Below are 27,640 nucleotides of genomic sequence, written 5' to 3'. Positions count from 1 at the left end.
AACTCCTAAACACTGTTTGCACCAATAAGTTGGAAGTATTTGGATATCAGTACCTCTCAGTACTATCCTTCAGTAAAATGATGGATCATGTATCACTGAGGTATCATGAAGTATTGAAAAGGTAACTTGGAAAATCTTAGGATCCTTAAAAGTTTATACAATTTAGATGATTTGCAGGAGTTGTAGTTTATGATGGATTCACCTCTCTTTCAAGCCGTTGTCTTATGAAAACTTTTTTTTTTTTTTTTTTTTTTTTTTTTTGATTCATTGAGAGCTGAGGTAGGTATTTCTGGCACAACTTCACTAACTTCCAAGGTGCATAGAGGATGAATAAAGTCTTGAAGGAAACTTTAACTTCAACTTTCAACCCTCAACTTTCAACTTTAATGTCCCCTGAGGGAAACTTGCTCTGCAGGCAGGTAAAAACATTAAACATAGGAAACCTGATCACACAAGTTTAGATACAGCACTAACATGGGTTAGTACACCCATACCTCGAGGGACAGCTGAGGATAGAGCTATTAATACATTGATCACTCAATAGAATGCATCATGACAATTCACTTTTAAAATTTAAATTCAGTTGTGTAATTGTGTGAAACAGAAATTTCCTGCAACACTTGTACATGTTTCGGCTTGTGGCCTTCATGAGGGATGACTCTGAGGAAGGCCACAAGCTGAAACACGTAAATCTAATAAAGTTGTTCTCTGAACTACAAGTGCACCTGGTGCATACTACATTTTATTAGATTGGCTGGAACAGAATTGTTTAAAAAACATGGTAAAAAGTACTGAAACATTGTGAACATATTTGTGCAGTATTCAGGAGTTCTTGTAGTTATTGATAATAGGAAACAAGAAATGACCTGGTATGGGGCAGTGGTTCTCAAATGGGGGTCCATGAGCCACAGCTTGGGGGTCTGCAAAATAATTCAAAATAAATACTAAAAGTAATGCCATGCCATTAAAAAGCAAATAAATACATAAAGGGACCACAGTGCTATGAAACAACCATACTAAACCAATGACTCCCACAAAATTCAGCTTTGAGCCAATAAAAACTCAGATGTGATTGTGAGATATCACGTAAATCTATCACTTGTCTCACATCAGTCAGTTTTCTCAGGATGCATTTAGTGTGCAGGTCCAGCTAGCAACAAGGGATAATTATTAACGCGTGTCCACTTCATCAAGTGATGCTAGGCCCAAACCATCTAAACTGAGAAAATATGATGACAGCTATCTGGAGTTCGGTTTTATGGAGAACAGCGACAGAAAACCAAAATGTGTTGTGTGTCCTCATGTGTTAGCAAATGAAGCCATGACACTTGCCAAGCTAAAGTGTCATCTGATAGCAAAGCATGCAGAGTTTAAGGACAAAACCAATTATATATTTTACAACAAAAGGGTAACCAAAATAGCAGTTAACATGTGTTTAATCAGCAGTAGGGTTATTTGGGAAAATTCTCTGCCCTGCAAGGGGTCCCTAGCACCAAAAAGTTTGAAAACCCCTGGCATACACAGCTATTTTTTGCCATTGGCTGCACTTTCTGTTCCCCAAGTGTCCCTCTGTAATGCATAACTCCTTCCCACCAACCCCAACCCCCATTATAGGGTGGCCCCACTAGACTTTTCCAACAAAAGTAGCTTTTTTTTGCTTTATTCTGCAAACAGTCCCAGACTGCTTTGCATGCAGTTTGCAGCACAAAGCAAGAAGGTCGTATATAACAGTTTACTCCCCCGTTATGTGAAGTTCAATTCTTAACAATTAAACCTTATGAAGTACGTTTTTTATTAAACTTGAAGAAGTACTAGACGAAAGTGCACAGCATGTCTGCATGCCATCTTTTGTTGTTTGGCTAATAGCCCACTTACAGCAGAGTTAACTGGCTGGCTTTCAGTGTTTGTGATGATTATTTAAAGGTTTGATTGCCTCTGACTTACCAATATTTTGCATTTCACAACTTTTCTAAAGACCAGAATAATGCCATGGTCCATATTCTGTCTGGGCCTGTTAGAGAATTCACTCTGAGGTTATTCAAGGGAAACTTCATCTTCAGCTAACAAGCCTTGTAATGTGTGGGGTTTTTTGTTATGTCTGTGGCTGCTCCAGCCTTTCCAAAACATGCAGCATTGTGCACATTGCAAGATTTGATTCTTCAAATTGAATAAACAAGAGATCTCCTGCTTCCCCCTTTCAGTTTCCCCTTTGTTGGGCCATGCATTTTTCATTTGGCATTAGGTTGCACTGATGCATATTTAATGTCTCTGCGTATCAACTTTTCTGTTAAGAAGGACCTCCTGCAGCTTCAGCGACTGCAGTCAGGAAAGTCAAGAAGGCTCTCTAGGCTTGAGACTGAACAGTTTAACTTGTTTACTTCATACAGGGATGCCAGCTCTTTGTCCCTAGCTGCTTTAGTTTAGGATAACCATTTACTCAGAGTTCCTAGAAATAAAAAATAATCACTTAATTCTGTTCTCGTGGAACTGTAAAACAGCTTTTTAACAGATAATCCTCAAGAGAACAAAGTCTCCTAAATGAGTTTTGTTGATAAAATGTGCCAATAAAAATCTCTGAAATATTTCTCTAAATCTGCCTGATAGTCAGAAAAGCTTTGAATCAGCTCCTGACATACCAGTGGATCACAATTTATTGTTTTAATTCCCCGTGTTGCTCAAGGTCAGGCTGTGGCGGGCTGTTTATGGGGCAGAGGAGAGAAATAATGGCTCTTGTCATTTGTCACGAGGTGTGTTGTAGCTGTGAGAGCTGCTGACCTCAGGCAGTATTAGAAAAATAAGAGGTGTTAGCACAGCCTAAAGGCAAAGTACTCATTTTACTTGGTGAGTCATCATGCCATCCTCACTTTTGGTGTCCCTCTTTGAATAGAAAACAAATCCAAATGGAAGGAGATGAGACAGATGCAACAGGATGAAAATAGACTGAATGTTTTCAGGATTGTGCTCTCCAGGATAAATAGCAGAAGTGGAACTCAAAGGATATTTTTCCAGTTTTGTCTGTAGTTAGACTATCTAGTATAGAAGGAATAGCCATGGCTATAACCCGGGATTTTTGCTGATATGTAGCAGGAGGCTATTCAACGTGAGTCTAATCTGTTAAAAGGAAGCCCTTCTTGCCACTCTTAGGGCTGAACAATTAATCATAATTTTACTGGAATTGCAGTGTGACCTTCTAGTGCTGCACAATTAATCTAATCACGCTCATGATATCAGGCTGTGTAATTACTAGTACTGATAATCGATTAAAAAATCAATCAAGTCAATCACATCACTATGCTGTGAATCACAGCATTACTTTAGTTTTAGTAACTTTAAGATTGTTAAACGTTCTTATTATCAAGTGTTTATTTTCATTACTTTAACTTTATGTACATGTTTGAAAGCACTTTTTACTAAAAAATGCATTTTTATTATTATTATTATTATTTATAAATTAACATTTAAAATACCACCATTTACTTGCATTTTTGGCTGAGATATATTTGTACCAGTATGGTGTTTAAATGAAGGAATATTAAACTAAAGTTTTAAACTTATTTGTGGTTTGTAAATCAGAGTGTCTTTATTCACTGAGCAATAATATTTATAAACTGCAGTAGAGCCCAGCAGACAAATATATCAGGTAGAAAATAACTTGTGCTGTAAAGTGCATGATCAGGTGTGCTGTTACCCCGAGGTAGCTGAGGTTGCTGACTGATGTCCAGTGGTCTCTCGTCAGTGTCATAGATGAAGCTCGGGCCAGCTGCTCCACTTTAGTTGCCTTTTTAGCTGTCATACAGTTCACGGATTCTTGTGACAGTAGTTCTCGTAGGTGTTCATGACAGAGGGAATGTGCAGGGCTGTCAACACTCAGACTCAAGCGATATGTGAGCTCAATCGCAAACAGGATGCTATTTTTGAACTCCTTCGCAAGATGGATGCCAACTGGAGAAGTTGTCAGCTCGGCTCGGCTGAAATGGGCCACCGAATTCGGACATATTCGAGGTAAAGCCACCGGGAGACTCAGAAAGACTCAAAGGCAGACAGAAGAATTGCAGTGTCGGCCTGACCCAAAACAATTGTTATCTTCATTGGCTCCCTGAGATAACCAGCCTTCCCAAGGCCGGGGTGTCTCTCCACTCTCCTGGCTGTTATGCAGACAAGATGCTCCAGCCCCATCACCCCCCCCACCCCCCCACCCCCTACTCCTGTGAACTTTGTTTCTATTTACACACAAGACACACATAACATGCACATACCCTTCAACTTAACGCCTTTGTTGGCTCCTACCCCTCTCCCTCTCTTCGTCGCAGTGTAGCATGGGCTGTGATGCCTCCCCTCCCCAACACCCTTCCCCCCTCCACACGTGCAAGTCTTCGAGTTCTTTTTTGTTGTGATGTCTTATTATGTTGCTGATGTGCTGAGGTGTTTTTTCCAAATTCCACACTGTGCCCCCTACCTACAGGAGCCTAGTTTGGGAGTTGCTTTTTTCCCTCCTTCTTCCTCTTGTTCTCCTTTTTAGCGAAGAAGAGAGAAGTGGCGGCGCACTAAGTTTGCAGCGGCCCGATGCTCACTCATCAAACGCAATTTCATTGAAATACTGTACCTGTACTTGTACTGTACTGTGTGTCAATGACAATAAAGGCTATCTATCTATCTATCTATCTATCTATCTATCTATCTATCTATCTATCTATCTATCTATCTATCTATCTATCTATCTATCTATCTATCTATCTATCTATCTATCTATCTATCTATCTATCTATCTATCTATCTTCTGTGGTACGGGTCATCCGAGGCGACACGGATGATGTCTTGAAGCCCCTTGTCATCAACGATGTCAATGGTCTGCAGTCTCTGGTGACCTGTTAGAGATCGCATTAGTTAGCTTAGATGTTGTCATTTTGGGGACAAATCCAGGTCTGCTGGACTGTGTCAGTGAAGCTTGACGTTATGGCTTGAGCCCATGTTCTTGTTAGCGTGTTTGCTAACATTAGCTATCATGGCTTGATCCCATGTTCTTGTTAGTGTCTTTGCTTACATTAGCAACATTAGCTTTCATGGCTTGATCCTGTGTTGTTGTTAGCATCTTTGCTGACATTAGCAACATTAGCTATCAGGGCTTGATCCTGTGTTGTTGTTAGCTTCTTTGCTGACATTAGCAGGAGGACTACGGGAGGAAGTTGTGGTCAAACTTAGTCATTTGATTAAACTGGGTTATTGTTTTTTTTAGCGCATTAAGGTTTCCAGATTAATCACGAGTGTTAACACTTGTATATTAACAGGCCTAGCAATTACATATTTGCATAAAAGACTGCAGCTATTTAAGTATATAGTGTAAAGAAGTACTAAGTACTAATTAGTAGTACTTAGTTCTTGAAGTATAAAGTAGAACTTTAATTTAAAAGTTCACAAAAGATGCATGTGAAAGGCCTTTAAAATTACGATAGTGCTTCGTTTGTACTTTGTGGAAATGCCTTGATTTTTTTTTAAAGAAAAAAACATATTTTTTTTAGAAACTATTAACTTATTTTGAAAGCAGAACTGGAAAAACCTGTAGTGTGAGTCTCAACGATCACCTCAGGCTGAAAGCTCAACTAGTAGAAGTGCAAATTCTACAGGGAGGAAAACATGGTACTAAAAGGGTGTCACAGCTGCACAGAGACTTCCTGTTATGGTGCTGAAGGAAATATTTTTGTTTGTTTTGTGGATATGACCAGTTGATATATTTAGCAGAACATTTTTTTAATTGCTGAAATGTATTATTTGCATTTTAGGCTACTATCTGCAAAAACTGATTCTACTCAGATAATGTTACACACCCTTAGTGAATTAATGCTGGGTCTTCTTTGTCATAAACATAAAAGTACAGTATAGACCTGCTTGTTTCGGCTGACTGCTGAGGTCAGCCTTACAAATGGGTCTGTATGTGTCTGACTGAGTGACTCTACTGTCAGAGCCGTACATACAGAGTTGAGCTATGGGTGGGGTTTCGTTGTACTGAAAGCCGTCAGTAAGGGCTGCCTCCACTGCTGTGATTACCTCGGGTATAGCTTTAACATTGCTTCCGTTTTCACGAGAATTGGACCACGTTTCTTTATGAAATACAAAAATAAAAACAGACTTAAAGCTTAGCATCTTGTGAAAGGTGTTTTTGCTCTTCTGCCGACCTGCTTGGGCATGAGCATGTGATAGTTACAGGGAAAGGGTGACTTCTTGTGTGAATGTTTGTATACAGTGGCTGTTAGTGGAGTGATTAGCTGGGAGTTAGCCACAGCTGCAGTTTGGTCAGAACTGGACAAAGTGTCTTTATTAAAACAAGGGCAGAGGGCATTTCCCCTGCTCTTTTTCGGCATGAGTGTGTGATAGTTATGGTGGGGGTTTTCCGGTGTGTCCAGAAGCTGCTGGTGTGGTAGCTGTTAGCTCGGATGTAGCTGTTGGAAAACAACAGTGTAATCGCAACTGGACCACATTTCCTTTTAAAACAAGCGCAAAAAGTCACACTGAAAGCTTGTCTTGGCACAACAGAAGTTGTTTTTGCACGAAGCACCACCATTAACAATCTAAAGCAGTGGTGGCCTTCATAAGACTAGCCTGTCATGAATGTGCCAGACAAAATGTTCCTCCAATCACCTACTAAAGATTTATTGAAAAGTCCTGCCCTTCCCGAACTCTTTCTGTGGGAGCATTCCCAGATTATTGTGAAATATATTTAGTCGATCTGGCACATCAGGTTAGCTGTTTCCTGTGGACAGCGCTTTATGTTTTAACTTTAAGGATTCTTCAATTATCAACCCACAGACATTAGGGACAGCCCAATTACACACCTTAAAAACCAATCACTCTGCCAGAACACACAACTCAGTCTGGCATTCCAGATTACTGCGGTCAGCCATATACTAGCTTTTAACCAAGTCTTGTTATAAAGTGCCTTGAGATAATATTCATGATAATTCTGTGCTATACAAAGAAAGTTTTATCTGATTGATTTATAGATTGAGTGGGTATCATATTGTATTGCCTTTTTCATGAAATGCATTCTCTTTCTGTGTTGGTCTTTGCAGGAACTGATCCTGCCTCTTATGCTGCTGGGTCTTCTCATACTCATCAATGACCTAAATCCTCATGTTTCTTATGGAGGCATCAGCACCATGGAGCTGGAGCAGGAGAACCACTTCTTCAAAGGCCTGGGCTACACGCCGATCACCAACATCACCAACCACATCATGGAGGAGGTGGCCCAGGAAATGCGTAAGTTACCAAGAACGCACTCGTCTTCAGACACCTCTGGGTGGTTACTGACCGCCGTTGATGTTTGTTATTATTATCATCAGTCATGCAGGACCGTCTGGAGATGTTTGCCAGTGAAGAGGACCTGGAGAACGCCAGCCTTTATGAGCCATCCAGCTATGTTGGCGTCGTGTTTACAGACAGCTCTGCCATGTCTTACAGACTACGGTTTCCATACAACCAGCTCCCTCTTCCCAGCGATTACACAGAAACTATTGGTAAAAGCTGTTTGTATTCTCTGTAACCTTTCAAAACTGTATTTTATATGCATTCTTTTTTCACATCTTTACACTTCATTTCAACTCTGTTCCAATTTCATCAGTAATGGAAAGTAACTAATTACAGTTATTCACATTACAGTAATTGAGTAGTCTTTTTGGGTACTTCTTTTTTTTAAGTACATTCTAAAATCAATACATTTACTTCTACTAAAGTAAGTTTTAACTAGAGGTTTAACTAGTACTTGAGTACTATACTGTTGTACTTTTCCACCTCTGTAGACTCCACTGTAGCACATAGAGACAATAATTCCACATCATGTCTCAAACAGCAAACACTAGAGTGTTGATATCTCAGTGTTAAATAATTCAGAGTTGATTTGTACACCTAAAGTGTAATTTTAACTACGGCTGGGCAATTAATCTCAAATTAGATTAAATCGCAATATGGCCTGCTGCAATTTTTAAATTGCAGAAGTTGCAATATTTCTTTAACCTGAAATGTGTCAAAATATCAGTTTAATACATCAATTTTTTGCAGCAGCAGAGATTTTATGGAGATTATGCAAACATTTAAGTGTCATTTTTTAGAATGGTTTACAAAAACCCTCCTTTTTGTGTTTTATGTATGTTTTTCTAAATCAAAATGAGTGACATAAAAATAATAATGCCCTTAAACAAAGCAAATGACTTCACATTTGTGATACGAGCAAAAATAGTTAGCTCATTCTACCTAAAACTAATGAAGCCTACCGTTTCTCCACCAACGTCATACCCCAGCTGGTAGACAGCCTCACCTCCCCCACCCCAGCCACCTCCTTTATAGCTTAAAGCTTGTTGCACCCTCATATTCAGATTCATGCTACTATGGATTCATTGCTTAGGAAATAATTTCGTTGTTTTCAATGCACATGGTCTTATTTATGGAATAATTTATTGCTTGAATTTGTCAAAAAATACACAAGATTAACCCAAGATTAATCTCATAATATATATGATTGTTTTCTTCATACTTTCAATGAAAATATGAACAATAACAGTATAATACAATAATCTTCCTCCTTTCTTTTTGATGTTCTATAGAGCTTTTATGAGGTCCAAACTGCTGCAAAAGTCACTTGTGTATGACAGCCAGTTGAGAGGCAGACTTCAGTTGTAATTGATGCTTTGTGAATATTTTGCCAACTTAAAAAAAAAAAGAGAATTTTCTGAACCAAACTAAACCATCAACAGTGATAAATTGGTCTCCACATTTGCAGATTAGTGCATGCATTTCTGGATTTACAAAACTTTGCACACATTTTCAGATCTGTGCACACATTTGTTGATTTCTTGTTAGTTATTAATCTGTTAATTTTTTACAAAAGTCCGTTAATTCCTTTGAAAATGACTGCAAGTTAATGTTGATGTTTACATGGATGTCTTTTGAAAGTCTGATGGTCCATCCATGGATCATTGATGTGTTTTTATCACCATTAGAACATTTATTAATAAAACTCCTGTGTAAAGATATAATGCAGTACAATCCTAGAAAGATTTTGATCAGTTTACAGGGTCATAAATTACATTTGAAGCTCTACTGTACTCTCATAGTCATGAAATTCTAACAAAAATAGTCCTGCTGCTTTGGGAAGGTTCTCCATGATCTAGCAAAATGTTTTATCCAAACAAATTACATCCATAAAGATCCATGGACTGCTTCAAGTCTACAAATAAAAGAACTCTTTTTTTTTTTTGCTCACTTTCGTGGAGTTCAGGAAGTACCTAACCTCATGGCGGTGAAGCAGCCTCTCACAATAAAGCGTCACCTCCAATTTCCACATACAGCAAATGCGCCGCGAACCACTGGCGAGTCATACTGTGGAGCAAATCGCTCCCTCTGTAGTATATCAAAGCATTTCCACAGCCGGCGCTCCAGACCGGCAGCGGCGCGTGCCTGGAACGACACTGCGCTCCGCTTCGTTCAAGATACGCTGCAGGTCTATTGTCATCGCTGGCCGCTGCCAAACCGCATCAATACCCGGTGATCAGAAAGCTCCAGAAGAGGAAGTCACAAGCGTAGAACATCCGGTTCTTTCAAAATACAACACACCCAGTTCTTCTGTGATCTCTTCCTGCTGATCACAGCAGTGCTCCAGTGGGCGGGGTCGCTGGTCTTCGCACTTCGGTGCGCGGTGAAGTCGTCCTATGTGGAAATTGCAGGTCAGAGGCAGAGATGGGTATTTTGTTCAGTAAGCTCTCTAAAGAACAGGATGTTTCATGGTCTTTTTTGTAAGTTGCATTGATGGAACCTGAATTCAAGAGAAGTTTAAAGGTTCTGTTCATTATTTTTTCATATTAACATCCGCATTAAAGACAATTAAAACTTAAATTCTGTTTAATTTACAAGAAACAGATAACAGATGTGGGTCTAAGTGCTGGAAAAGAGGCATCATGTTGTGTCAGATGGATAGGAAGCAAGATAAATCTGTGACATTTCTTAAGTACTTACACCTTAATCCATGAATGAAACTATTTTGTGTTAATCCATGAAGAATCCTGGCTGTTGCATTTTCACTGGAACTGTTAATTTCTGCAGGATTAGTCAGGAAAACTTCCAAAATAACTGAGTAATAGGGCCTTGAGAGGTTGTGAGCATTATGGTTGCAGGCTTTAGGAGAATTGCTCAAAACAGAGTATGTTAATATTTTTAATGAAGACAGAGCGTTACAGAAATTTAAGCAACATTAGATCTAAAGTGTTCTGCTTGTTTTCCTCTAGCCAACTGTTTTACCAGCTCAGTGAACTGCAGAGCAGCTAATTACTGGTACTCCGGCTTCATCCGCCTCCAGTCTTTGATCGATGCTGCCATCATTCAGGTAAGAGAGGCCAGAGATTCAGCACAGCTCTCAAGTTTGAACCCACTAAACCCTCAAAGAGTAAAAGAAGAGATTCATATAATGCTACCCAGCATGATGTCTTCTTGTGTACAGATGCAGACAAAGCGTTCAGTTCGGAGTGAGATGGACGTGAAGGTGGTGATGATGGGTCAGCCCGGCTTTGTGGAGGTGCAGAAGTTCCCCCACGCCCTCATCTCCATCTACCTGGTCCTGGCCTTCACACCTTTTGTCACCTTCCTCATCGTCAACGTGGCGGCTGAGAAGGAGCATCGGCTCAAAGATACCATGACTATGATGGGGCTTTATGACACTGCTTTTTGGTAAGGAAGGAGAGGGTGTCAGTATCTTTCTTCAATCCAAAATGATCCACAACACTTTACAAGAAGAGACACAAAAATGGCATAGATAGCTTAGTAGCAAAAGATAAACTAACTGCTAGATGGCCAAGGAATGTAGTAGCTAATGAATAGGTGTTGATTTAATAATCAAAAATCTAAAATTCAAAAAACAAAAATGCCCAAAAAAATCAGGAAAAGCTCACTGATAAAAGTATGTCTTAAGAAGAGATGTATAAGCGGTTACTGAGTCAGCCGACCTGATTTCCTCTGCAGCTGTAAGTTTTGCTTATTCATATCAGCAATGTGGCTAAGAAAAGAAGAACACATGTAACACAACATAAGGTCATATAAGGAGCATAACCTAAAAATAAAATTTCTCTGAGATTCTTAAAGGAAACTGTTATGAAAGCATCATAGTAGCACCATTAAGACAATCAATAAATTCTCCATTTAAAGGCAACCATGCTCCCATCAGTAACAACAATTTTCCTGCCATGCAATTATACTTAGACAAGGATAGTTGGCCAGTAGAACTGCCTGGTCAAAATAAAACCATTGCTCGGCTTCACAAACCTGCAGTATTTTAAACTTATGCCCCATTCGCACAGGATTAGTTTTAGCAGTTTTAGGGACTGCTGGTAATTTGTGTGTTTTTTTGGGGGGTTTTTTTTGTTTTGTTTTTTTAGATTTTATTTTTAGGCCTTTTCATGCCTCTATTAGATAGAGGAAGGAGAGTGGATAGACTTGGAAACAAGAAAGAGATTTGGAAGAGACATGCGGTAAAGGGCCACAGGCTGCATTCGAAACCTGGGCCGCCCGCATACATTGGTAGTGCCTTAAACCACTCGACCATCTGCATGACCCCGCTGGTAATTTGTTAGAATCATGCAGAAGATCTGTGTTTGAAATCCTGTGTGAATTGACCATGTCTTTAATTTGCAGAATAAAAATTCCAGGGCTAATTACTGACAGAACAAACGGTGTTCCACAGGTAATACTAATCCTGTGCGAACTGTCATCTCTGTGATGAGAGTGTTATGATTTTTTACAGTCCATGGGCTTTTCATGCACCTTTTTCTGGTTGAAAAATGATGAGGCAGCGTTTGAGATTATTAACAAATTTTGACACTTATAGGTTATTAATAGTGCTTCTCCACACTCTCTACACTTTGCTGTCCAAATGTGCATGCATCACTGCTCTCTTCATGTGCACCGTGCTTCTGCTCTGCTTCCTGCAGCATCTCTTTGCAAGTGCCTGATTGTATATTATTTAGCTGTGCATTTCATGCATAACATAATTCATGATTTGAAACGTGTCGCTCAACAGTGGTTAGGTTGCAACAGCTAATCTGCACGAGGAAGGTTGTTTGCACAATATCAGTAACAGCATCATCTACACAGGTATCAGGAGAGGTTCGTATTTAATGTTGGACATCTTTCCTCATACCTTAACGGGAGGGATGCTCGACTTTCTTTCTCTTCCTCTGATCAGCTGCAGATGCGAATAGGTGACTTATTTAATCTCCATGCATAATGGGAGAGTTAGAGGAGATATTGCACTAGTTTATGAGTCATGCACAGCATGCTACTGATTAAAAAATAAATAAATATATACATAGAAAGAGGGGAAACAAACTCAAGTGCATGTTGTCAATTTCCTTGAGCTTGCATGTACGAAGCCTGGATCTGTGTTTAGGCTGTGTGGGCCATGCAGTAAGGTAGGTAAGAAGATGTCTACATGTTGGCATGGTGGCTGGTGAGAGCTGGCATGGAGGGGGGTGCCTCTGGGTGGCTGGAGATCCCCGTTCAGGCCTTTGGAGGTTTTGTGGGACTAACTAAATGAAAAACCGACAAAGGAGAGTTCCCACTTGACAACAGTGTTAATTTTGTCAACTAAAACTATTCGTTAACAACCTTTTTTTTTCCATGACAAAACTAGACTAAGACTAATAAAAATAGATCTGTGATGACTAAAACTGACAAAAACTAAGTTTAGTTTTCATCAAGATGACTAAAACTAGGCTAAAATGTAATGTAGTTTTCATCAGACATTCAAAATCCGGGATATTTCTCCACTCTGGCTAAATCTGTCAAAAAACAATGCATTTATAGCTATTCTGCCTCTCAGCTGTAGAAAGCAGGGACCCCAGGTTTGGCAGGGGGCAGAGAACACACTACCATGATTTGGTCCCAGATTCAGATGAGAATAAATGCTCGGACTAAAAGTAAAGACTAAAATGTGAGGACTTTTTATGGACTAAAACTGCACTAAGATGTTCGAGTTTTCATCAACTAAAACTAAAAAGGATAGAAATGAATGAAATGTGACTAAAACTGAAATGCATTTCATTTAAAGACTTAAACTAAGACTAAAATTAAAAATAGCTGCCCAAATTAACACTGCTTGACAACCCTGACTAAGTGCTGGTTTCTACCAATCTGTCTGCACAGTTGACTTGTGGAGGATAACATTGATGGAGTAGGGATTTCTTCACTGAGCGCTGATCCTCTTTGTAGGGCACAAGTATCTTGTTTTTATTCAGAATTTGGAAACTCTGATGAACTGTCTGTATAGGACTCATGCAGGAAACGTTGCCTGCAGATTGTGATGTGCACAACATTGCATTTTTTGTATGCATTTTAAAAAAGCTGCAGCCAGGCAGAACCCATATGTTTTCCTTCAGAAATGTCTATAAATTGTATGTTACAGATTTTGCTTATCTGTGCAAATGCACCAAACCAAACACTGACATCAGGGGGTAATTCATATATTATCAGAGGTCCACAGGAAATACTAGTCCTGTGTGAATAGTGCTTTAGTGTAGATTTACAACTTATTTACTCCCTGGTTAACTAGCCGTTTGAATTCACTCTTTATTTGGTGACTGCCAGTTTCTTGTGAAGTGTGCCATATAGTCTGTATGACTCAAAAATGTGAATGTATTGTTTTTTAATTCCCCACAGGTTGTCATGGGGCCTCCTGTACGCTGCTCTGGTGACCACCATGTCCATCCTGATGGCTATTATTGCTACATTCACCGCCCTGTTTCCTAACAGTGACTTCTTTGTGATTTTCTTCCTTATTTTTCTCTACGGAATATCATCGGTATGAACAACGTTTTGGTTTTATTTTGAGATTGACTGTTTCAGAACACCAGAGGTGGATATTAAGAGGCAAACTGGTTTTTAGTTCTCATAGCTTTATTGTTCTATTCATCATAAGTAACACTTCCTGTGGGTCTAACATTGTTTATAAAAAATAGTGATTTATCCCAAGCTTCTGAAGGTTTAAAATATTTCCTTGTGAGGTCTGAAAACATGTATTTCTCTTCCCCTCTCTCTCTCTTTTGTTACAGATCTTTTTCTCCTTCATGCTGACTCCGTTATTTAAGAAGCCAAAGTTTGCCAGCACAGTGGGCTCCATGCTGACGGTGGTGTTTGGCTGCTTGTCCCTGTTCACTGTGCTGATGAAGGACTTTCCACAGCCATTAGTCTGGCTTCTCTGCCTGCTTTCCCCAAGCGCCTTCTCCATCGGGATTGCACAGGTATCAAACACAGTTTGGTATGGAGTTTATGTTCTATAAGGAGCATGACTGAGCTGGAAATGCTTCCTTTAATGCTTTTTCTCTTGCTTTATTCCCCACCTGTGTCATTAAATCACTTTTCTTTGCCATCATTGTCATTTTACTGATCTATAACTGTGTCTGCACTCGCCAGGTGGTTTACCTGGAGGCCCAGAGAGATGGTGCTGTGTTTTCCTCCCTGGCAAACGGCCCTCATCCTCTTTACGTGCCCCTGCTCATGCTGGTTCTAGACTGCATTCTCTACCTTCTTTTGGCCATTTACCTGGACCAGGTACTACCTGGTGAGTAAATGCATCACAGCGAGTTTTTGGCCTATTAAAGGTATAAAATGTGAACTGTTGCAAACAAAAGTGCCACCTTCTTCTCTCTCTTATCCCCTCCCTTATTTTCCTCACAAGTGCACCTTATTATAGTGATGGCCAGTCAGATATGGAGTACTACACTGATCCTTTTAGTTCCTCAGAGTATTTCAGACCTGACAAGTCTTTTCTTCGATTATGAGAATCTGGTGGTTCTCCTTGACTTTTGAGACAAAATATTAGCAGTTTGCCTTGACTAGGGATATGCATTTCAAGGAAAATTACCTTTAGAAAGTCACTGGTCATTATTGGAAGAAAACATGGGCAAGGATGTAAATCTAAGTTTTTTAGCTTGATGCTAACAAGTAATGGAAATGCCATAACAGGCTAGCAAATTTAGCATCACAGCCGCAGTCATCTTAATTTAAGAAATTATCTGTTTTAATTTGACAGTGCTACATAAAAATAAATATAAAATATATTTAAAGAATATAATATTTAAATATAATATAATATAAAAATAATATAATATAAAAAATAAATAAATAGACTGCTTAATTGATTATTTACAAGACAGTGTTAGCTTAAACAGGTCAGCTTCGTAGTCAAGAGACGCAAAGTCAGTTCTAGCATCTCTATAGCTTGTCTATAGCTTGCTGCAGTTCTGTTACATGACTGAGAGCCTGTGTCCACAGCTGGCGCTTTTTCCACTGGCAGCGCTCACAACCTCTGTTTCAGAGCTCCTCTCTTTCGCGGTTATTGTTGCTAGGCTATGAAAGTTGACTTTATGTTTCTTGGTAGTGTCTGTAACATTGTTTTAAAATAATTCCATTGTGGTTTATATTTTCCTTTTCAGGGAATTATCACAAAGAAACATAAACAATGTAAAGGAATCCTGACCTGGCATAGGGAAACTTTTCCCTTTAAAAAAAGACAACTCAGATCGGTTTCTCTTGCACCATTATCAGAAGTCCCGCCCCTTCTTGATTTTGATTGACAAGTGAGGGAGAAGTGGCACTGATGAGTGCAGTACTATCCACAAAAGTTGAACTGTTTCAACTGAGAGTTCTTTAAGAGCAGTAACACAAACAGCTGTGGGTTCTGCAGGACTACACTGGTTTTGGATTGAAAATAATTGCTGTCAGCTAGCACTGGCTGTGGGACACAGGCCCTAAAGCTTTTCTTCTTCTTCTGTTTTTTTAATGGTGGTTAAGAGACAGCCTTCATATATGTTACAGCCACCTTCTAGATGATAGTACAACTAGGCACTGTCGGAAAAAAATATGTAAAAAATCTTATTTTAAGGGGCACAGATGCCCTAATTCAGGGGTGTGAAACACAGCAGGGGTCAGAATCTGAATGTAGGTCTAACCTGAGGGCCTTAAAGGGTCAACATTTCTCTATAAACTGTAAACCTCATTTTCACCAGTAATGAATTATGTAAAAAAAAAATTAGCACTGCTGATAAGGGATTTTGAGATTTAAAAAAAAAAAACGTCAAAATGATTTAAGGGTCAAAATCTGAGATACATGTCACATGTATTAGTATGAAAGGTCAAAACATGAAATTAAAGGGCAAAATAATGAATTTAAAATGCAAATATGAGAAAGAAATTGGAAGCCCCTGAGCTGGTGAAGCTCTTCCCTGACATTGTGACAAACTAATGGTTGGAGAGGAAAGAGTTCACTTGGAAAAAAATACGTATATAGAAAAAAGTATGAAATAAGGATGCAAGTTATTTGATTTTTGCATACATGCGCTTGCCAAAATTTACAAAATAATTTTAGCCAATACTGAGATCGATATTTAAATGGAGTTTAGACCTATATTTACAGCTGACAAAAGCAGATTTTCATAGCCAAAATATTGGTTGCAAATAGCAACAGAAATTTCATATCTGCTGCAACTGATAATTCACTTTTTAAGCTAATATCTGCAGACACTGATATGCCGATAAAATCGTGCATCCCCGGTCTGAAACGTGTTTTTAGAGAGTCATTACACATTGATATGTATCATTAGGATACATTTAATATTTACTAATATTGATATTTACGTGTACTTATCACAAATTAGCCCTTACCCACAGTAATCGCTAAGTTATCTCCCAAATTTTATCTTCTATCTCTAGAAGAGTCTTGTTTTCCAGTGTAACACCTCTTATCTTTAATGCAGGTGAGTATGGAATGAGGAGGTCCTTGTTGTACTTCCTGAAGCCGTCCTATTGGTCCAAACGCAGGAAGCGCTATGTTGAAGTGAGCTCGGTGTACGACGCAGAGGTGAAAGGTGCTTCAAGTGGGGATGAATGCATCGAGCCGGTTTCTCCAGAGTTCAGAGGGAAAGAAGCCATCCGGTAAAGCTTGTACAAAACTGTCATCAAATACCAGTACCTTGTTTTGCATTGCATGTATGTCTCTCTGAAATAGTGCTGCTTTAAGTATTGTATCAGATTCAGTGGACTGTTAACAAGTACAAATTATGTCAAACCTAAAGGATAAAATGCAAAATAAGGTGGTAGATATCCACATATGAAGAGAGAGATGGAGGTTTTCCAGTAGAATCAGTGTCACAGGCTCAGATAAAATAAAAATGCAGCCTAGATATGTTTTTGGTCCAGTGCCAAACACCCCTCACTGCTCCATATGTCCTCGCTGCATCGAGCCTGTGGGACTACCCTGGAACCTGAGAGCTCTTCTTCATGCTGACCTTGCTTCTGTGTTTACATCTCTCTCCTTTCTATTATTACCTCATTACTTCTCTCTTTGGCAGCATTAATAACATCCACAAAGTGTACAAAGAGAAAGACAATGTGGTGGAGGCTCTGAGAGGTGAGTCCTGAACATTTCTGCTTGCACAAGGTTTAATATAAAAGTGCAGTTAACACAATGTTGTATTGGAATGCATCCTCTGCTTCCAGGTTTGACATTTGACATCTACGAAGGCCAGATCACGGCCCTGCTCGGACACAGCGGGGCGGGAAAGTCCACTCTCATGAACATCCTGTGTGGCATCTGCCCCCCCACCAATGGCTCGGCCACCATCTACGGCTCTCCTGTGGCAGAGATCGCCGACACGTCAGAGATGAAGCAGCTGGTGGGAATTTGCCCGCAGTTCAACATCATCTTTGATGTGCTCACAGTGGAGGAGCACCTGAGGATCTTTGCAGCCATCAAAGGGATCCCACCAGCGGACATTGATGCTGAGGTAGTCTGACCATCTAAATACTGCTTGTATGTTCAGTTAGGTGGAAGTTGGCCTGGTATGGATTTTTTTTTCCCCAGTATTAATCTGAGTTTACAGTCTCAGTAATCCCTGTCTGAAAGACGATGTGTTCCTCTGGGTGTCAGTCTCTCTGTATTTAGGTGAAGCCAGCCATTAGAGCTGAACAGCTGCCGGGCAAGATTTCTTTTTCTGTGCATAATTAATGCCCAATGTAAACGATGTAGGAGCTTGGTGGTTTACATTCTGGCGTATCACTCGTGCATCCATTGAATCTCAGTGCAGAAGAATTGAAGCTGCACAGCAGTTTTACCCTGGCTTACTGCAGAAGTATGAGCTCATAAATTGAACTTAAAGTCCTGTGATTTACTTGCAATTAATGGTGTTACAAGCTCCAGGATTAAATACTGGGAACTGAACAGTTACAAGGAATATTTTTATCCTGTTTGGCTTCGATCTGCAGCTTCTCAATTACTCATACATGCTGTAGTGTTATGATCTGTGGTTTCCAGTGTACTTTGGAGAAGAAGAGAGAGAAGCTGTGTTAATTCTTGAGACTCACCTACGGGGGCCTTGCGTGGTTGGATTAAAAAAAAAACCTCCGGTGCTGAATCTTGACAAAGTCCAACCAGAGACTAAGATATGGTTTAAATAAATCTTTATATATATATTTTTAAAGCTCAGCCAAAAAAGTATCAAAACACTCAAAAAGTCAGATTTATAAATGAGTTAGTAGACCTAGCAGATTACATGTTGAAGTAAATCAAGCAACAGAAAAAATGTATCATTTTAAATGCACCAACTGATAACTGGTTTTGCTGACGAACCCTCATGGAAAGTATCTTTCTCTCCCTCTCTCTTTCTGCAATCAATAAATAAACAATAATTCATTCTTATCATCAAAAGGGTAGAATTTTCTGGCATATAAGTTGAAGAACAGTCTCATTATTGATTTGTGGGTCTCTAAAAAGCAGAAAATGAACACAGTCATATCTTTGGATTGGGCAGTGAAATCTGCATGCTTTACTAGCACCAGTTGATAAATTAAAGACTAACTCTGTCATGGGCTAAATGTTTTGATTATCTCCAGGGTTTTTTTTAAAGTCTAGAATTAATTTGTCTAGAAGAGGAGGAAAAGGTCAAACTTTTGTTATTAGTAGGTGCAGAAAAAGTTGTAATCCTGAATCTGCGCTTGGTCCTCCCTGATCTCACTCATCGGTGTGAGAACTCCAGCTGTGCGCAGCTATGGGACCGCAGTATGAGCTCATAAATCTGGAGTTTTGGTCTTGTGTTATAAATGTTTAGATTGGATAGTGAATGCTGACATTAAACCACCACTGTAACAGAGTTATAGACAGCTGGAGCAGAGGCAGAGATGGGGGTTCGGCGCAGCTTGACTCATCCAAACTGGTGATGGAAAATTAAATCAGCACGTCTTGGTTTGGCTCGGCCAAAAGTCAAAGTGGAAAAGCCCCATGAGAGTCTAACAAATTCACTGGAACTGAGATTTCAGTGGTTAACCCAAACAGTCTCTTGTGATTTGACCTCAAGTCTTTTCTGTCAAGCCTCACCATGCTTGCAAAGGAGGCCTCACACTATTGTGAAGCTCTTCACACTTCTATCAGAAAGTCTCTGGTTTGGCCGGTGCAGCAGCAACCATGGCCTATTTATAGACACATACACATACAAAACTAGAGAAACCTAACTATTGCTTAAGAAATAAAATGAAGCTTTTGTCTTGTTTAACCCAGCTTTGGTTAAATGTTCAAAAGAGAACCACTGATCATTAAACTGATTTACACTATTTTTTTTTTTTTATGAAAATCATTTAATTACACTAGAAAGCTGATTCTCTCAACAATGGGAATTTAGTTTTTTTCATACAACAACATCATGCAAGCTTTGTCGGTCCCTGGTGGAGAAAAGACAGCTTTTGAATTGTTTGTCGAATAAAAGTAGAATTTGTAAGTTATGATTCAGGCTGTTAAACAGTTAGAATTTAATCATGATTGTGGTTGATTGCAATTGATTTAGCCTTTTTGATGCATTTTAAATTTTCACTTTTTTGCATTCAAAACAGATTTAGATTCATTTTAGTATTTGTACTGTCTTAAAGTAAGGGTGATTGACTTCCTCTTTGTCTACAGAACTGTTGAAAAAAAAGATTAAAAGATAAAAAAAACAAGGAACCTTGAGTAAATTGAAGATTATAGAATGAGTTTGACCTCAACGAAAAGACCTCATTATGGATTAAAAAAGAAATAAGTGAACAGTTAAAAGGTTGGTGTTTGATGTCACAAGGTACAGATGACTTCTGACTCCACTGAGCTGTCTGAGGGTTTATTTAAAGTGAAATGAGACAGTAAGGAACAGTGGCGGACTTACTTCCCATCACTGTGGCTGCAGGGCTGAACCAAAGTGTGATGAAAGGGACTATAATGCATGTGATTTATTGCTATTAAAAAAACGCACTTATTGTTGCTGACAGCCCTACTTAAGATGCATTTATGGTAGCAGTGAAATCTAAAGAACTGTTTTCTTTGTTACATTAAATAAATCCGCCTCTACGCAGATATCGGATCAAAAAGATCGCTAAATTATTCTTATTATTATATTATTCTCTATTGCTTATTGGCCTGCCTGGTATTTGTTGTCTGCATGAGTTACTCCTCCTGTATACACCAATACTTACTGATATGAAATCATGTATACAGCTCAGACTAAATTTTATGCATATGGAAATAAGAGCTCTTAGCACACTGAAAATCAAACCCTTCTAATCAGATTCTATAGTTCTATGCAGAAGCTGTGCTTGATTTTGTAATCAATGAGTCTTACTTACTTTTTTACTCAGAAAGTGTCTGGTTCCATGTTTTAAATCCTGTCTCATTTCCTGAAAGGTAACCAAAGTCCTGAAGGATCTGGACCTGGAGAAGATCATGACAGCTCAGGCTAAGAATCTGAGTGGAGGACAGAAGAGGAAACTGTCAGTGGGCATCGCCATTCTCGGAGATCCTAAGGTACCAACAGGTGGAAAAGGATGAGTGCTTTTACCAGCATTTATTTATGCATTATGTTCATTTCAAAATCACTAAATTAAGACCTACATAATAATGTGACAAAACACAAATTAAAAACTGAATACACAATCATACCAACATTCATATCCACCAGCAAAGGAAATTATACCCACATTATTTCTGTGATTTGGCAGAAAATAATTAAGATGCACATACAGGGTCAGAAGCAGAGAAATTAGATATCTTCTTTTAGGAAAAATGCTTCAGAGTCTCTTAAGGAAAGAATTCAAAGGTTTCTACAAGCTCAAGCATTTGTCACTTCCAAGATTGAGGTCATGAGCTAGTTTTAAATCACAGCCCAGTTTCAAAGGGATCAGGGCTGCGATTTAGACCGTCCATATTTTGACTGATGGAAATGCAATACAGTTCTTTCCAGAAGTAAGCAAATTAATAACAGACTGACATAAACAAAAATATTAGGAGTGTGATTCCACATGTGAAACAAAGAAGGTTAGAGTGATTGTTTACCGGTAATTGTTGAGATCAGTCCTGGTTCTGCACATCTTTGATTGGAGGACCAGTAAGAAATATTAACTGGTCACCTTTTTAAATAAAATTCAAGGGAAACTAGCGCATGCTTTCCATTTGCAACATTTTAGTGCAAGACCTACATCAAACATAACGCTGCAAATAAATGAATTTTTTTTTGGAAGTTTATTTTATTATTTATCTAAATACATCCAACCAGTAAAAAATCATTAAGGTTAGCTACAGACATAGATGACAAAAATTGTTAGAAACAGATCAACCAACTCCAGAGTCACAGAGCATCCAGCCAAAAGTCATCAAAATATCTACAACCTGATGTTCCTTCCTCCAACACCTACTTTTTTTTTTTTTTTTTTAAGATTTATTTTTGTGCCTTTTGCCTTTATTAGATAGAGGAGGACAGTGGATAGACTCAGAAACAGGGACGAGAGTAGAGACATGCGGCAAAAGGCCACAGGTCGGATTCAAACTCTGACCGCTCATGTACATGGGGCACGCCTTAAACCACTGGACCATCTGCACACCCCCAATCACCTACTTTTAAAACAATTTTAGGAGACCAGCTCCCCTAGACATTATTTTCCCTGCAGAGTGTAACAGGCTGCAGGAGCAGCATATCCAAAACTCCTTTTCCCCATCTCGAGACAGCTTTGGGCACAGAAAGCAAAAAATAAGTCTTGTGACGAAGTCACAGATGGAAGACTTTCATACAGAATGAAATTATGAGTTAAGGACTTAAGATTCGTCATAAACCTCAGTGCCCCATGGTGTACCATTATCTAAAGATTTACGGCATTGAGAAGATGAATGCCTGTATAGAACATCACCATAATCAGTCAGCAGCATCGAGTCTTTTCCTTGCAGCAAAACAAGACTTATTCCTGAAATAAAAGCCCAGCTGCAACTCTGACCTCTCAACAAGCAGCTCAACATGAGGCTTAAGAAATAGAGAACCATTCCTAAAAGAAAACACAAATTTGTAAGAAGACAGACTAATTCACATCATCCTGAGATGTGGTAATGGTAGACAGCTTGAGTGGCTTTCTTTGAGTTTGGTTTGTCAGGATTCAAACCGATTTAAACTCACACAGAGAATCCTGTACAGCTACAGAGAGCCTGATGCTGTGTAGGAGCAGGACGGTGTGCAGGAATTTTCCTTGAATCTTTTTGTTGGACACGCTGCTCTCTGATGTACCTGTCTTTAAGAAATACATGTGAAAAGCAATTTTTCCAGCTGGCCAGTTACAGCCAGATTTTAGGATTTGTTATTTGGGCACTTAGGGGGACTGATTTACTTATTAGATCCCACATAAATTTCCTAAATTATGTGTGCATCCTGACATATTGCATGCTTGGTTGGTGCGCATTTTGCAGGTGATCAGCTAAGAATGACTCCATATTTGACAAAAGACAAAAAGACAGTGGAAGTTTAAGTATTTAAATCAGGGTTTGGCATGTTTTGCTGGTCTACATCCTAAAAACCAGAATAACCTCAACTACAAAATGAAATTCAGAACCATGGAATTATAGGTATTAGTGGAGGAGGCAAATAAACATACTTAGGAGCTAAAACAAACATGATATGGGAGAGTTTGAGTGAGAAAGTCCATGCTGTTGTTACAACAGGAAGAACGCCAGATGAAATAAAGAGAACGCTGTTTGATTCTTGCTTGTTTCTTTCAGATCCTGCTCCTGGATGAGCCCACAGCTGGGATGGACCCCTGCTCTAGACACCAGGTCTGGTCTTTGCTGAAGAGCCGGAGAGCCGGACGAGTCACGGTCCTCAGCACCCACTACATGGACGAGGCTGACATTCTCGCTGGTATGAACTCTCTCTGATGTATTTAATGTACCTTAGGATATCGGAGAGATGCCCTAATTTAGGAAGTAAAGCGGTTGTGTTTGGCTCCTAATCTTGCCCTTTTAATCAAGCTAAGAGTCTGGATTAATTGTCTTTTAAGTGAAGACTTGGCAGACCAAAGACGAAACAGCTCTTTTTAGTTTTTGATAAGAACATTAATCCCTGGGAAGGTGGCTTAAGGAACTGTTTTAATTTGATTTATAAAAGGCTTGCTTTGTTTTCCATTCATTTACATCAGCATCTGAAGAAAGAGTGTTTTATCACTCATCGTTGCACTTTGAGGATGTGTCATGACTCCGTTTCCTGCCAACTTCAGTGTCAGAGTCACAGAATCTGTGGGTGTTCTGTTGTTGTTGTTAACACACTAAATATTTGTTTTTCTCCAGATCGAAAAGCTGTGATCTCTCAAGGACAGCTGAAATGTGTCGGCTCTTCTCTGTATCTCAAGATCAAGTGTGGTGTTGGATACCATTTGAGGCAAGCAGATTGCTTTTCCTTCTTTTCTTCTAGTTTTTTTTTTATTTACAGCATGTTAAAACGAACTTGAGAAATACAAAAATAGATTAGCTTAATTTGTGATTCATCAGTGTCTAGATCTGTATTAAAGGTTGTTTTTCTTCCATCCAGGATGTCTATCAGTGAGAGATGTGAAACAGATAAGATCACATCATTGGTGAAGCACCATGTTCCTAAGGCGAAGCTGTCCCGGCAACATGAGGCCGAGCTGACGTTCACTCTGCCTTTTGAGAGCATGGACACATTCCCAGGTCGGTACGGTGTTGAAGCTGGCTGAAATACAATCACAGTACACCCCTCTGAATTCATAAGATCTTATCAATAACTTAAACCCTGATCCTGACCTTTATAAGCGCCAACGGACATTTTTTTCTCACACCCATGCAACACTACTTGCATCTGCCTTTTGACTGAATGTTATTTATAAGCATGGACTGATTATTTTGTCTTTATAGGCTTGTTCTCTGAGCTCGACTGTCAGCCTGGTCTTGGAATTACCAACTATGGAGTTTCTATGACAACACTGGAGGATGTTTTTCTACGCTTGGAGGCCGAGGCTGAGGTGGATCAAGCTGGTGAGGGTGTTATTTTATCAGCTAGAAGTATAAAGAAAAGTTACTTCTTATGTATTACTGTATATCTGTTTTGTCTTGTCTCTTCAGACTACAGCGTGTTTAATCGGGAGCAGGTGGAGGATGAATCTGACAACACCTCTCTGGATGATATGGACCAGCGGCTGCTGACTTTCTCCGACAGCAAGTCGGACGTTGTGTCGGGTCATGCTCTGTGGCGGCAGCAGTTCAGCACCGTGGCCTGGCTGCACATGCTCAACATGAGACGGGAGAGGAAGGCTTTCATTTACACGTGAGGGATCAGAAACAAATTTTCATGTCTGCATTTTTCAGATGTTGTCCCTGTTATTCATTCTGTCTTTCCTTTATGTCTCCTGTCTTTTTCAGCCTGGCCTTGTTCATGGTGTTTGTTGCTGCAGTCCTCGTCTTATCTCTGGTCACAGGAAACATCCAGATTAACTCACCAGACCGCCAGTTTCTGCCCATTTACCTCCTCAAAAGGAACCAGGCACCTCATAGATACACCACGAGTCTTCTGGTTCAGAACTCCTCAGGTAACACTCCTCAGATGTTGTAGATTCTCTAAAACAGTGATACTCAACACATGCCAAAGGGAAACTTTGACCTCAGAAAGCTTTAATTGTCAGCTCGTAGTCTGTGTATTTCCATTGCCCTTATTTGCAGTTTTTTACCCCTTTTTCTCTTTTTTGCCGCTTTTAATCAATTTTTTCTGCTTTTAGCCACTTTTTCTCTCTTCTTTAAGCCAACTTTTGCCACTTTTGTCCAGTTTTTGCCCTTTTTCACCAGTTATTGCCTCTTTTATCCTGCTTTTTGCAATTTGCATTTTTCCCCTTTTTACCATTTTCTGCCACTTTTTGCCCATTTAAGCTGTCTTTTGCTACTTTTTCCCCCTCATTTTGCCACGTTTTTGCTCCTTTTGCCCACTTTAGTCACTTTTAACCCCTTTTTTAACATGTTTTTGTCGCTTTTGACCATTTTTGCCACGTGTAACTTACTAATTTGTTAATTTTTGCAATTTAATGCCTGTTTTACCCCTTTTCAGCCCTTTTTTTTTGCAATTTTTTGCTACTTTTTTACCTTTTTTTGGCAGCTTTTAACTTATTTTTCTTGCCAGCTTTGAATTTATTTTTATTGCCACTTTAACCCATTTTTCACCACCTAGATTGTGGCTCTCACAAAGATGTTTTTCAGTAATTTGGCTCTTTGGTTAAGCAGGGTTGATAAACACTGCTCTAAAATACTGCTTCCCAACCGGGGGTCCAGGACCCCCTAGGGGAGGCATGAAACATCTTTTGCAAACGGGAGGCTTGTCTGCTCTGAGACTGTCAAAATAAGATTGCCATACATTAACTAATATCATGGTTAAACTTTACGTAAATACAAGCATCTTCTGGTAAGACAAACGTGTAGACCTATTTTCTAAGGTTTTGTCCATGAAGCAACTAAAAATGGTCTGTATTTTTGACAGCAATCTATCACCCTTCATTCATAGGGCTCCACTTTTCTTAGATACAAGTGGGGGGTTAGATTATTTTCCAGGAAATGTTTAGGAAAAATCCCTGCAAGTTACCAGGAGGAGGTTTGTGTTAACGGCTCCGTCCCATTGTCTAACTTCGAGTGTCTCTTGCCTCTTGAAACGAAGTTGTAGGGTTAGTGGTGAAATCTCTTTCTGTGAAATGGGACAGCATGACGACAGTGCCAGACATTAAAGTGCTAGTACAATCAAAAGGACCGTGGTGCATTTAAACAACGCTGAATTATGCTAATAGATTGTTGCCATCATTTTTAAATCTTGCTGAAGATTCACAAGGACTTCTGGGAGATTTTCCATGATACTCGGTTTGAAGTTTGCCTTTTGAAAGTTTATTTAACCCTTGCACTTCACCTTACCCTTCTGTTCCAGCAAAAGTAGTATGTTCTCGCCACTCTTTTGTTGATGCTGCGGAAAGATCTGATAATACTTTACTGGCTTTGTTTCTTAGCACGGCCTTAGTAATGGTAAAGCTTTAGCTTGAGACCTGGGAGGAAAGGCTGTCACATGAGTATGTCAGCTCTGCAGCTGTAACCCAAACCTTGTCATGTTTCCATTCAGTCTCCAGATATCCTTACAGTCCCACAGTGCTGTAAATATTGTGATAGGATCCTGACTGCTGTACATCTGTTAAATCATACAGCAAACCATAATCAATACAAACCGTCCCATGGGGGCAATTCTAGCCAACCTCTCACTTTCACTTTACTCTCACTGTCAACTCGATTTTAAACTCCCGACGCTGCGATATTCATGCATGCCAAGTCCTTACATTGCAGTTTTCTTACACATGGTTGAGCGGTGCTTTTCTCTTGTGCCAACAGGCTCTGACATTTCTGACTTCATCCACAACCTGGAGACTCAGAATATCCAGGTGGAGATGATGAAACACAGCGACTACATGGCCGCAGCTCCACACAGCGCTGCCTTCAACGTCACAGGATCCAGCAAGGTCAGTGTGAAATTAGACATGTTTAATTTATGTTATTTACCACATATTCAGTGAAACTGAATAGTAGAGTTGGGCAATAGACTGATATATATTCTTTCAAGATATAGGGTAAGATAAAATCCCTTATATTGATCATGTTTATGTGGACGCAAGGCCTAATACAGTAACAGGCTCATTAACCAAGGTAATCTATGAACATTTATTGTAAATAAGAAACAATCATTGAATTCATTTTATCATTTTTTAAATTGTATTACAGGTAAAAGTCTAAAGATATTAATACAATTTAAGGTTCCACCAACACAAACAGAGGTCCTAGACACCTGGTGTTAGATATTTAGTTGTTTTTATGAATCCAAAATTGCAGGAAAACTCTGGCACATTGTCAGAATTGCATAAAACCTCTGCAACATTTAAGTTTGTTAAGGCTGTCCTAAACACCACGTTTCAAAATAATCAAATCTGCATTATTTTAATTCAGTCAGGAACACTTTTGTCACATACTTAACAATTCTATTGCAAAATGGATCGACGGTTTTACTTGGCGGAGAAGGCTCTGCTCTAAAGATGCTCCCTGAGTTTGTCAAGGTGGTGATAATTAGGATCAGCTGATTACAGCTGGGCATATGACTACCGTGTCCTGCATGAACTAATGTGAAGCTTCATTTGTCATGATATCAGAAAGAACAGAAACTTAATGATAATCAGATTTCTTTTGAATGTTTTTGGTCTTTGTGCCTTTATTTTGAAAGGGCAGCTGAAGTAAGCAGGATATATGGGTAGAGAGTAT

At 39.3% G+C, this 27,640-nt stretch overlaps 1 protein-coding gene across 5 annotated transcripts in view; it reads left to right on the top strand.

The window, feature by feature from the left end:
• abca5 (ATP-binding cassette, sub-family A (ABC1), member 5) overlaps positions 1-27,640 on the top strand; it is a 48,708-nt gene that overhangs the window by 5,905 nt on the left and 15,163 nt on the right. For all 5 annotated transcript variants that reach the window (XM_041815191.1, XM_041815189.1, XM_041815193.1 and 2 more), the window contains 18 exons: positions 7,065-7,251; positions 7,335-7,508; positions 10,269-10,366; positions 10,481-10,707; positions 13,690-13,831; positions 14,082-14,270; positions 14,443-14,590; positions 16,785-16,962; positions 17,379-17,437; positions 17,527-17,813; positions 20,729-20,848; positions 23,081-23,219; positions 23,645-23,735; positions 23,886-24,025; positions 24,230-24,349; positions 24,437-24,638; positions 24,734-24,900; positions 26,723-26,850. In XM_041815191.1, coding sequence (XP_041671125.1) covers positions 7,065-7,251; positions 7,335-7,508; positions 10,269-10,366; positions 10,481-10,707; positions 13,690-13,831; positions 14,082-14,270; positions 14,443-14,590; positions 16,785-16,962; positions 17,379-17,437; positions 17,527-17,813; positions 20,729-20,848; positions 23,081-23,219; positions 23,645-23,735; positions 23,886-24,025; positions 24,230-24,349; positions 24,437-24,638; positions 24,734-24,900; positions 26,723-26,850 — 2,796 coding nt within the window. The remainder of the gene's footprint in view (positions 1-7,064; positions 7,252-7,334; positions 7,509-10,268; positions 10,367-10,480; positions 10,708-13,689; positions 13,832-14,081; positions 14,271-14,442; positions 14,591-16,784; positions 16,963-17,378; positions 17,438-17,526; positions 17,814-20,728; positions 20,849-23,080; positions 23,220-23,644; positions 23,736-23,885; positions 24,026-24,229; positions 24,350-24,436; positions 24,639-24,733; positions 24,901-26,722; positions 26,851-27,640) is intronic.

Source organism: Cheilinus undulatus, linkage group 20 (assembly GCF_018320785.1).
Source record: "Cheilinus undulatus linkage group 20, ASM1832078v1, whole genome shotgun sequence".
In the NCBI taxonomy this organism is placed as follows: Eukaryota; Metazoa; Chordata; class Actinopteri; order Labriformes; family Labridae; genus Cheilinus; species Cheilinus undulatus.
This window is presented reverse-complemented; position numbering and strand designations above follow the sequence as displayed.